General features: G+C 31.2%; 1 protein-coding gene across 4 annotated transcripts; it reads left to right on the forward strand.

The window, feature by feature from the left end:
- Window positions 1–318: 318 nt before the first annotated feature.
- Window positions 319–9,697, forward strand: LOC130898850 (major facilitator superfamily domain-containing protein 6-like). Of its 4 annotated transcripts, none has more exons than XM_057808408.1 (8): window positions 336–533; window positions 1,307–1,653; window positions 2,359–2,758; window positions 2,993–3,180; window positions 5,410–5,452; window positions 5,510–5,880; window positions 6,821–6,983; window positions 9,000–9,697. In XM_057808408.1, the coding sequence occupies exons 1-8, from the start codon at window positions 470–472 to the stop codon at window positions 9,098–9,100; spliced, it is 1,677 nt and encodes a 558-aa protein (XP_057664391.1). In that variant the 5' UTR covers window positions 336–469; the 3' UTR covers window positions 9,101–9,697. The 4 variants fall into 4 exon arrangements, with proteins under 4 accessions (XP_057664388.1, XP_057664389.1, XP_057664391.1 ...); XM_057808407.1 differs by lacking the exon at window positions 9,000–9,697 and adding an exon at window positions 8,261–8,594 and having other exon boundaries at window positions 381–533; XM_057808405.1 differs by having other exon boundaries at window positions 319–533; window positions 5,410–5,880; window positions 8,261–9,697.
- The last annotated feature ends 2,378 nt before the right edge of the window (window positions 9,698–12,075 follow it).

Consider the following 12,075-nt stretch of genomic DNA (forward strand, 5'->3'; position numbering starts at 1 on the left):
GTGGGAAGCCTAGCATTACATATACCGACCAATCATATAATAACATTTTGTTTTTCCCAGATTTAATGATGCCAGCTTCAACTTTATTATGTAGCTCTCTTTCTAAAGTCTATAAGCAAAAAGAGAAGTGCAATAATAACAGTGGTTTTGTAGAAACAAAATATGGGATAAGGGCTTTAAAATGAAAAATGTAGTAACCTCTTCCTGATATTTTTTACAATAAATATATATGAAATCTTTTTAATAATGATTATCGATATGCAAGAGATTGTTTCTAGAAAAAACATTTTCATTCGATTGTACTGAATCGATTCTAACAAATCGATTAATTTTTCAGTATAAATATATATATAAAATAAAGTACAAATAGAAAAGTAGAGTCGAATTAACGTGTTTTGAATTGATATCTGTTTAAAATAACCTACAAATTTTGTTTAATCAAAAGATAAATTTAGTTTAAAAATTTAAAATGAAGTGTACGATCAATAAAAAACTGGTGCCTATGAAGGCTCATTATTTTCTTTTCAATGCCGGTGAGTTTAATCAGTATTATTTTCGTATAAAAGTTTTATTTTTAATAATCTTTTGCCTTTATATTACTTTGTTATTCGTAAGCAGTATGTATAGTTGCATATCTGCAGTTAATTTTATTTTAATTTTATTATAGATTTCAAAAAGTAAAATAATGAGTTAAGCAAAGTAACTTTTTTAAATAATAGAAGAACCGTCGGTCTAGAAAATTTAACTGAAGAGCATTTTGAGCAATTAAAACTGCTTTAGTTGTATTAAATTATTTGTAATCTTTATATTTTATGTGATGGAATTTTTGTTCATAATAAAGGACTATCTACTAATCTGTAAATAAGTATCCTCGTCTGCGAGGGAGCACTTTTCACGAATTTTCACTCAATGGCTTTTATCTGTTCCTCATACTGCATTTGATAGATACTTATAGAAAAGGGGCTATTTTTTTCTTTTATTGCATAGGTTTGAATAATTATTTCACTGTTAATACAGTTGTTAAAAAGTCTAAATTGCTAGATTATGAGATTTAAAAATATTAATTGATATTGTCGAAATATTTATTAATGATTTGCTTGGTTTTATAATGAAATGTAGAGTATAATGACAAGTTTTTTTATACCTTGACCCACTAAATTTGTATTATTATTACTGAAATATTGTGTCCAATTATAACAGTTCTTTTTATAGGGATAGACATAAAAAATTTCAACATTAGAATATACATATTTGTTTTATTTCACACTGCTCTAATTTTAATGATAAATTAAATTTTTTTTCACAGGATCAGGTCCAGTTACTCCTTATCTCAGTATATATGCTAGGCAGTTAGGGTTCTCTAGTATAGTAGTAGGCTTCATGTACACAATTCTTCCAATTTTTGGAATGGTGGCAAAACCAATATTTGGAACGATAGCTGATAAGTTTCGATGCCAGAAAAGATTATTTCTTGCAGCACAAATTTTAACTGCCGTAGCTTTCTTGGTCATATTCTATTCACCAAAAATTCATACAACCAGAATTGTTAATTTTTCGTGTTACAATGATACTATTGGATTTTTTTCAAATTCAAGTATAAATAAGTGTACATTAGATAATTTACGAAGACAGAATACTTCAAATATGTGTAAGGTAAGAGTTATTTCAAGTACATTTGATTGGTTATCAATAAACATCTGAAAGACTGCAGAAAGTGGTTTAAGTAAATTAGATGTTCTATAATAATAATAATAAACTTATTATTTTTTGGATATTACAAGTAAAAATATGTTTATCTCTACTTTACCTGAGGGTGAAAATTAGTTAATGATAATTTATATTTATGTTATTTTTTTTTTTCAAATTGAACTCCTATTTTCTACCGTGCATGCCCAGAAGTTACGACCATTGGAGCAGGTGATCTGCCCTTAAAAAATCATTTGTTTCCTGAATTTTATAGGGGTGCATAAATTTGATATATTTCTAAGATTCTTTCAAAAACACGTTCATGGTTATTGTTGTTGTTAACTTTCCTTGGAAGCTCCGAGCTTTCTTTTCGTTGGCATAATATATTACTCATATTACTGAGGCAATAACCTTCAAATTTGAAGCATTACTTTGGCCGATTCAGTATGAGCGAAAATTTTGCTATACTAGTAACACCTTCTCTTCTGTACCTAATACCGTTTCCAACAATTAGGCAACTAATTAATAGTTTAAGGTTTATTTGACAGAGGTTTATACTAGGTAACTTGTGTATGACAGCACCCACATAGCTTAAGTTTCAGTACTGTTTATTTTTTATTATGAGTTTAATAGTTTCGCATTTATTAACCAATACCTATACATTATTTACAGATGACTTGTGGTGTAATTGATCAATCACTCTTATGTAATAAATGGAATATAAGTGATCATTGTGGGCATGATCCTCCTACAACATTATCGTTTACGGCATTAACACCAACATATAAAATTCAACTTACAAATACTTTTCTTTTTTTCGAAATAGCCAACATTACATTAAATAATGAAAGAATATTAACGCCTTCATGTTCTAATGGATCACCTTTATCTACCTGTCACATAAACTGTGATGATTATAATATCAATAGTCTAATAACAGAAACATCTATCGACGATAGTGACGCTTATAGATCGTATCAGTTTTGGTGTCTTTTAACTTTTATGATAATAGCTTGGATCGGACAGGCTACTGTAGTTAGCATAGGAGATGCTATATGCTTTCAATTATTAGGTACGTAAATTGCATAATCAGATAATCTCGCATCATCATTAATTCCACGTACTTTTCCATATTTTATCAACAATGCTTTCAACATATGTCTCATATATATCTTGGGCCAGGTTCTTCTGGGACCATCCTCGTAGTTTGATAGTCCGACATACATCTGGTAACCTTTTGTTTCAAGTAGAAATAGAAGTTGTTCTAAATTTCTAAATGCTGTTAATAGATTTCTCTATATTGCAGGAGATGAGCATAACAGCTATGGTTATCAAAGATTATGGGGATCTTTAGGATGGGGATTGATTGCGGTTGTTACGGGTGCTTTAATAGACGTTTTAAGTAAAGGTCGAGCTCAAAAAAATTATACATCAGCTTTTTATACCGCGGCAGCTTTCCTAATAACCGATTTTTTAGTTTCGTTGCAAATAAAGGTGAGTAAATTATATTTTTCCTCATCTTGCAATGTAACAACGTTTCTCTTTTTATCAATAAAAATTGTTTACAATTGTTTATATTATGTACTGTGTTGCTTTTAAGAATATAACGTTTCCATATTTTGTTTAAAGCACTACTTCTCCTTCATACCATGTACATACGAGGGACGTTTTTTTTTCAACCTCCGATCGCTCCGTGCAGACGCTACGCGCTAAAAAGAAAGCGCTGTAGGCGACTGCGAAGCTCTCGCACTACACACTCCGTCATTGTTGACATGTAGGTATCAGTCGGCGTTGTGCCACAGCCACGTAAACATGTCCGCCATTATTGATGCTCCAGCCAAGTGTGATTCGTTTTCTACAGGCTGGAGGCCATAGTGTTGGAGAAATCCATGGGAGAATGAGTCGTGTGTATGGGGAAAACGTCATGAGTAATGATGTCGAAAAATTAAAGATGGTCGTAATGGTGTGCATGACGAAGCATCTTATTGCTAACACCAAGAAAGCTTTCCTTGTGGATTGTATGGAAAAGTCCACCCAAACCTTATCCTTATCATGTTCAGCCTTCACCCATGGTCCATCCAGGTTCTAGAATTTTTTATTTTCGTCACGAAGTTTCTTGATTTTTCACCTACGTACAATTATTTCTGCTTTTTCCAATAATAAACTGTCCTTTTCTCGATTTTTATATTGAAATCCCATTTTTTTCAATAAAATTTTAAAATCAGAGCTTTATCCACTTTGAAAGAAAAAAATTGTGCACAATTGTGTCAATTGAATCGTTAATTTTTTTCTTGATGGATACTTTTGATTGGGTCGGCCACTGAATGATTAGCTCTGTACTCACGAAGGATTCGGTAGATACTTGAAAAAGATATACCCGAAATATTTGCCGATTTGGAAATAACATCATCAACAATCTTGTCAGCTTTTAAATTGTGGTATATTATGGTGCCACTGATTTGGACTAATAACGCTTTTCGTCCAGGATGTTCACGTGCTGATCACGCACTGATCATTGTAAGTATTATGCATCATACTCTACAAAGATATGAGTGCCAGGTGTGCTAGGTTTGGCTGTACTTTGCCGATTCCTGTATTTGGTATTTAAGTTGACATTTTCTTTCCAGACAGGAAATATACGAAATAAAATTTTGAAAATTTCATTTTTCAATTATGTCAACAATACAATTTCTATCAGTTTTTTCAGTATCATCGACTTTTAAATTATTTTCTTAAGCACATAAATTGTTATCATTACAAACAATATGTTATCACTCACATTTTGGATAAATCGGTATTTATAGTTTTGATTATGAATATTTAAATTGATAAGTTAATTTTCAGATAGTTTTCCATAATATGAATAAATTCATGTGTCTCGAAATATTTGTGTCTTTATTAATATCTATATTTTGATAAAAACTGAAATAACGTCGACGCTTCAAAATTATTTTATGCTAAAAAATACATTATTTATTAAAGGGAACTCATAATTAAAATCAGTCTTTTCAGGAAACGTTTTCGATTTTTTCTCATTAAATTTCAATTTCCTTGGTTTGTAGGCCCAGGGCAAGTCCTATATTCAGCATTTTCCACACGATATTTCTCCATTCCTTCCTGTTCACAGCTATAACATTAGCTTTTTGCTGAGAGTTTACCTTCAGTCTCTGAAGACGATAACTTGGTTATAGAAACGCGCGTCAGACGGTATAATTGTTAGTGTTGGTGTAAACATTATATTCAGTATAGAAAGGTTTCGTTGATTACAGAAGATAAAACGTTGTCGTGGAGACTGTGTATATTATCAATTTTCTTGTATGTGATCTTCCATTTTGTGTCATGGTCACTTAGAATGTCCGAGATGGTTGGAAATATGTCTTTGTTTTTTTAAAAGCAGGAACCTAAAACTTAGACACTTTCTAGAGGGGATCTGAGATTTCTGAAGCTGTGACTATTTAACGTGAAGATATTTTGGAGTGGAAGAATCGCAAACAGTGCAGAAAAATCTAATATTATGGTACTTTTGATGATGGAGCACTTCTGTTTTGTTTTGAATGCTGAATATGGTTTGCACTAGCCCAAATCTATTCTGGGTCGAAGTCAATAGTGTTTGATGGACGCGTTTTGTTCCTGAAATCATTGAAAACAGACCAAGTTTCTTTGGGGGAATTTTGTAAACTCTAGATATGCGAGTTTCGTATTTCATATTAAATTTTTTTCCAGCATACACAAAATTCAGTATCTACCAACTTATTTCGAGATGTGGGTGCGTTACTTCTAAATATACGAATAGTGGTATTCCTTATTTGGTGTGTATCCATAGGTATGTGTACAGGACTGATGTGGCAATTCGAATTTTGGCTAATAGAAGATTTGGCAAAAATACAAGGATGTTCTGCCACTGCTCATGTAAAAACTTTGGAAGGTTTAGTTCAAGCAATCCAAACCATAATAGGGGAGACTCCGTTTTTCTTTCTGTCGGGAATAATAATGAAAAAAATTACTCACGTCCACACCATGTCGTTGGTATTATTTGCCATAGGGATTAGATTCATCCTTTATTCCGTTATACCGAACCCGTGGTATTTTTTGCCAGTGGAAGTATCTCAAGGACTAACTTTTGGGCTGTTTTTCGCGTGTATGACGTCATATGCCAGTATCATAGCCCCAGTTGGATTGGAAGCTACCATGCAGGTTGGTATTTTTAGTATAATTTATTTTTATTTGAAATTTTGTAAAGCTAATCAGGCACCTTGGCTCGAGCCCTTCAACGTCAATAAGCAAACTGGAATGTTTGCCCAAGTGGGCACCCATCGATGATATAGACTGCAAGTTACCTCGTCTCCATGCACCAGTGACCTTCCGGATCGTCCCTGATGTCTTGGAGTGTAAGTGTGTAAGTGGAGCAGCTGATCGGCGAGGAAGGCAAAAACCCCAACTATGAGCCTTTGCTTGTATAATGCGGAGTGCTTCCGTCCATATCCGCAGAGTTTGTTTTAAGTGTAGATCATTCGAAGATGTAATAGCTGTATTAATGGGTATTGCAAGCAAGCAAGTGATTCAACCTCGTCGTTGCTTTTGTTGCTGGAGTGACCGGGCACACAAACGAGCTGAACCTAAGCCCAACAGTTCTTGTACGACTTCCGGTGCATCGTATCAACCTTTAAGGGTATTTAGAGCATACATCAATGTAACAGAACTTGATTCGTAAGCTTTATAAAAACTTCAAATTAACGTGAAATTTGTCATATTTAGGAGCGATGACAGTAGGAGAATTCCATAAATTCGTGCCATTATCCTTGTCAGAATCATCAGCAATGGAGGTGGTTTTGGACCCTTTTACTTTAAATGATGAGTTAAATTAAAAATTTTGCAAATATATCCAGAACCGATAACGCTTATTTGATCATTTAGGTATCTTTATCAAGATCCATTAAGTTAATGGCTTCCTTCCGAAAACATGAGTCGAAGAAATTCCTATTTTTTCTCTATGAATAACATTTGGTTAGGTAGTTAACCGTAAAAAAATTATTTTATTTCCTAGAAGTGAAGATAAAAATGCTCAAGGTACTAGGTACATTTTTAAGTCGTACTTCCAAATATTTCCAAATTCCAAATTATTTTTTTATTGTAGGGACTGGTAGGAGCTGTTTTTGAAGGAGTAGGCGTATCGGCGGGAAGTTCTCTTGGAGGATATTTCTATAAAAAAGTTGGAGGACCATTGACGTTTCGATATTTTGGTTTTGCCGCTTTGATAATCTGCGTTATCCATATATTAGTTCAACGCTTACTACAAGGTACTTGAAATAAAAAAAAAAAATAAGACCTCAATTATTTCCTGTAATCCTTCATATTTTTAATATTACAAATTATTTAATGCTAGTTATTAATTTTCATAAATCTGTAATTGACCGATTAAATTTTCAGAGGTATACAGAGAATAAATTAAAATGTTTTTTATGCTTATGGGACGTCCGAGTTTATTTCTTGATATTGTGGTTATTCGAAATTTGAAGCTTGTGAAAAGAATAATTGGTAAATAATTAAGAAAAATGTGCCAAGTTACTTATATGTGGCAACGCTGTATACGAGATTATGAGTATGTGTTGTACTACATATTTTTTTATTTCAAACCAGCTAACCCGACAGATGTTGTTCTGTCTTAACGATGAATATTGAATTCGAATTGGCTTTGGAATCGATCGGTAAAGCCGTTTAAAAGTTATTCCAAAAAAACCACATTCAAAAAAAATTTCGAGCATTCGCAAAAATTAAAATGCTTTTCATCAGAAGTACTTGACCTTTTAATCAGCCACTACGAAAAGACCCAAATACCAAATTTTATTCATATCGTGCAATTTTTTTAATAAAATTGGGCGCCATATTGGATCCGCCATTTTGTTTTTTGAAAAAATGATTCGTAATCAGCGACCCCTAATACCTCTAAATACCGAATTTCATTGAAAAATTACTATTCCTTCACAGTTGTAGACGAATTTTGGACTTTTGGACCACTGCGCCCCTGGAAGCGTTCAGACCCAAAAGGCGGTAGATTATTTCAAAGAAATCTTCCCATTATAAAGAAAGAAACATTGAGATCCACTTCCAAAAAGTTTTTAACTGAAATGAGCTTCTCTGTATAACAATATTACGGTTACGGTTAAGAAGGTATTCCGAATATTTTAGAATTCAATTTACTATACTGTTTAATTAATAAAAAACGTTAGCTGCTATATAAACAATCGCCTACGTCCATTTCCGGATATTAAGGTCAACATATACGTAATAACGACGAAAACTAAATTTTATCCTGTTAAGATTGATAGTAGTTGAGGTTAAGTAATAGACCTTGACCAAAAATAAATGATTTTATTGGTATTGAATGAAGTAAATATTCCAATAATTTAATTATTAAAAGAATATTTAATCGAGCACATACGCAATTAACAACATTTGAAAAAAATACTACAAGTTATGATCATGATACCAGATAATATTTTTTATTTTTTAAAGTGGATTTCGTATATTTATTTGGGAATAACAAAAAATAAAATTTTAATTTTAAACTTTGCAGAATTGAACGGCGCAAAATACTCGACTAGCGAAAAATCAAAATCTTTTAACTTCAATCTTCAACAACTATGCATGCACCACCATCAACATCTGGGGAATAATCGAACAGGGAATTACTCGATGTCTAATGATCTGGTCTGATTCATAATCATATCGGTGAAGAAATTTGACAAAATATTCGTTATGATCAGTCACCACCCCATCAGATACCACGAGAGTCATGGCAGTAACTGGAGATTCTGCATGGAAACAGCAGAACTTTGCGAATTTGCACAATACCGTCAAATGTTCTTAATCATTAGATTAAATTCAATAAACTCCATATAGTTTCTTAACCGCTGAACTTCATTTTTACATCAAAATCATTTAAAAATTGGATCGAAACTAAAAAAACTTTTAATTCCTCCACTCGGGCATAGAAAACATCCTTTAACACAATTTTAAGAAAGGAGAACTGGATTATTTGACTTTGAAGGATCACCATATAGTTCCGTAACCAGTAAAGTTCGTTTTTGCATTAGAATGATCCAAAAGTTAGATACAAACCATAAATAAATTGTAAATTGTCGACTCGGACATAAAAAACATCCCTTAGCCCAATTTTAACAAATCAAAAGGCTATTTTGCAGCAAATTGATAAAAAAAATGGAGAAAAATGCTTTTATTAAAAGAATGGAAAATTAGACCATCCTCCTAGTTACCTCTACGTTTATTAATGAAAAAATTTATACTTGTTTCAGAACTTCCAAATAATTATTCTTGTTCAACAGATAGAAATAAAAAGGAAGAAGAAAGAGAATCGACGTATCTCTTTTATCAACAACAAAATGGACAGAGATGAAAAAAGACTTTACGAAGAAAAGTCAAAATTACACTGCCGATAAACTGATATTAAAATCTTTTGGTTATATTCTAAGATATTTGTAGTTGAATCTATCATATACATATTTATACAAAAATGTTGAAAATTGTGGGAAATTTTTAAAATAATTATGAATTTTTGAAAAAAGGATACTGATCTGTACTTCGAAATTTTTCATTAGTATTTTTAACCAAAAATATTGTTTTCTATGTACATAGTTAGTAGTTGAATCAAAAATTGTGATATGTACGAAGGGAATTAGAACAATCACTATTGTGATTAATAATAGGTTTCTTTGTTAAAAGCAATCTTAATTATATAGACCTAATTTAATTTATAAATTTCTTAGATTTTTTGATATATTTATATTTCTAAATGCTCTTGATTTTAGTTCTCTTCTGTTTTAAAATTAGATTTTTCGATAATTTTTGAAAGAGTTAAGTCGAAACGTCAAGTTTTCATCAATTTTTCAAAAATTATTTATAAAAAACTAATTTTAAAACAGGAGAGACCTAAAATCAAGAACATATAGAAGCATTAATTCAATTTATATATGTTAATAAATTGTTAAGTGTATTCCTTGTATTTTTCGGTTCCAATGCTTTTTCATATGCGCGTCGAGTTATTAACTAGAACATCTCCGGTACATTTGAACTACTTTTCGATCTTTTTCATTTAAAAATAATTGTTTTCTGGTAAATTAGAAATACTTTTTGATATTTCCTGTACAAAAATAAACGTTTCCGGTACATTTAAACTATTTTTCGATCTTTCTCGTGCAAATATAAATGTTTCCGGTACATTTAAACTATTTTTCAATTCCTTTGATTTAGAAATAATTGCTTTTTGGTATATTAGAACTTAGTTCAGTTCGGTACACAAGTAATCGTTTCCGGTACATTTGAACGACTTTTCGATCTTTCTCATTCAAAAATAATTGTTTTCTGGTACATTAGAACTACTTTTTTATATTTCCCGTACAAAAATAAACGTTTCCGGTACATTAGAACTACTTTTAGATCTTTTTTTTCTTTTCTACAAAAATCTTTGTTTTTTGTATATTTAAACTACATATTTACATACAGAAATAATATTATTTTCGACACATTCGAACTACTAGTCGATCTAATAAAATCGATTCGCGAATCGATAAAACATCGATACGACTACTACGTCGAAAAATAACTCACTGAAATCGAAATTCCGACGTCGCATAAAAATATAAATGAACGTATTCGATAGGGAATCTCTGAACCATGCTCTATTTTATAAACTTTCATCACCTTTGATTATATTTCGTTTCGGGTTGCTTGTTACTAAGGGTGTATGGGGTGAGGTTCGGCAGCGAACCACTTTTGGAAGCACCAAGCTATCGCGTATTGATGCGGAAGGTATTTTTCGACAATTTCTTTTCCGAAATCACCTGGAAAGTCATCGAGATACTCATATATACATTGAATCGTTCGACAAACATATAATTTATCATACAGGGTGTTGTTCGATGTATAAATTGGTCGACCGTACCGATTTTCATCTACTCACCCTGTATATCTTAGTAGAAATGATATGAATTTAGCAGTTATATATTTTATGTACAATTTTCGAATATTAATAGTTTCTTTGAAATAGTTACGACTTTGAAAAAAAATTTTAATTTACTAGTTTTGAAAATTCTTCCACTTGCTACTATAGCGCCATCTTTATTTGCTTCCTTTCAACAGACCCTCCATATATTGACCAGAAAGACATCTAACAGACGTCAAATCAACGACAGCTTGCTAGCTGGATATGTCAAATCTCCAAATTTATTTCAAATTACTTACTCATGTCTTATCAATAAAATAATTATCAACGTTATAAAGATCATAATCAGGGTATGATATAACTTATAATTTATTGTTACAAGGAAGTTCATGTATGAATCTTAATGTATCTTATCAGATTAAAAAAGTTTTTTTAAATACATGTTTATATACTAGATGATAAAATTGTTACAGACTTTTTAATCTCGTTTTTATTAAAAGTATTACATTATAAATAAATGTAACAAATTGTGATGGTTATCAGTTGATAAAAAAAATATATTGTGAAGAACACTTGTACAAATTATACATCACTTAATGTGAGTGAAAGATAAACAGAGATGCGGTTATAAAAAGGGTTCTAATCAAGTAAGTATGGGATTTTTATTATTAATTTTTTTATTAACTACTATTTAGAAAGTTCAATTACTATATAGGTTTCAAAAAAAGATGACCTCGTCTCTAGGATTGGTAGCAACAAACAAATCCCAATTACTTTTCAGTTTTCTTCTTATATCATAAATGAGGTCACCTTTTTTTTTTTAAAAAAAACTGTGTACGAACTACAAAAATAGAAAAAAAAGTTAAGAAAAGTGAAGACTAAATGAATATGTTAACTTTATATCTATTCCAAACTTCACGTTTACATTGTATATTTTTGAAATTTAGGACGTTACATCACCCAATAAGTCGTGTGACTGACACACAGATGGCGCTGCAATTGTCAAATTCATATGACATTAATGGAGTACCAACTATGTGTAAAATTTCATGACATGTCGATTAGCTAAAAAAAAGTGACAGCCATTTAAGTAAAGCTACTTTTGTTATTTTCCAAATAACAGTTTTAAAACGATTTCGGGTTAATTTATCATTGCTTCTTAGTGAAAAAAATACTGTACAAGCTCAGAAATGATTACAAAAATGTTATACGAACTATGCTCCATTGAAAAGAATCATTTGTTATTGGTTTGCTGAATTTAAACATGGTCGAATAGACACCGATGATAGTGAACGTTCCGGTCGTCCAATTGAGGTGGTTACCCCATGTTCAGAATGGCAAATTGACTTAACAAGTTTGTTATAGTAATAGAAGAAATTTTCAATATCAAAATGGAAGTGAAAATAAAGATATGTAATATAATTATACCA

The sequence above is a fragment of the Diorhabda carinulata genome, chromosome 10, assembly GCF_026250575.1.
Source record: "Diorhabda carinulata isolate Delta chromosome 10, icDioCari1.1, whole genome shotgun sequence".
In the NCBI taxonomy this organism is placed as follows: Eukaryota; Metazoa; Arthropoda; class Insecta; order Coleoptera; family Chrysomelidae; genus Diorhabda; species Diorhabda carinulata.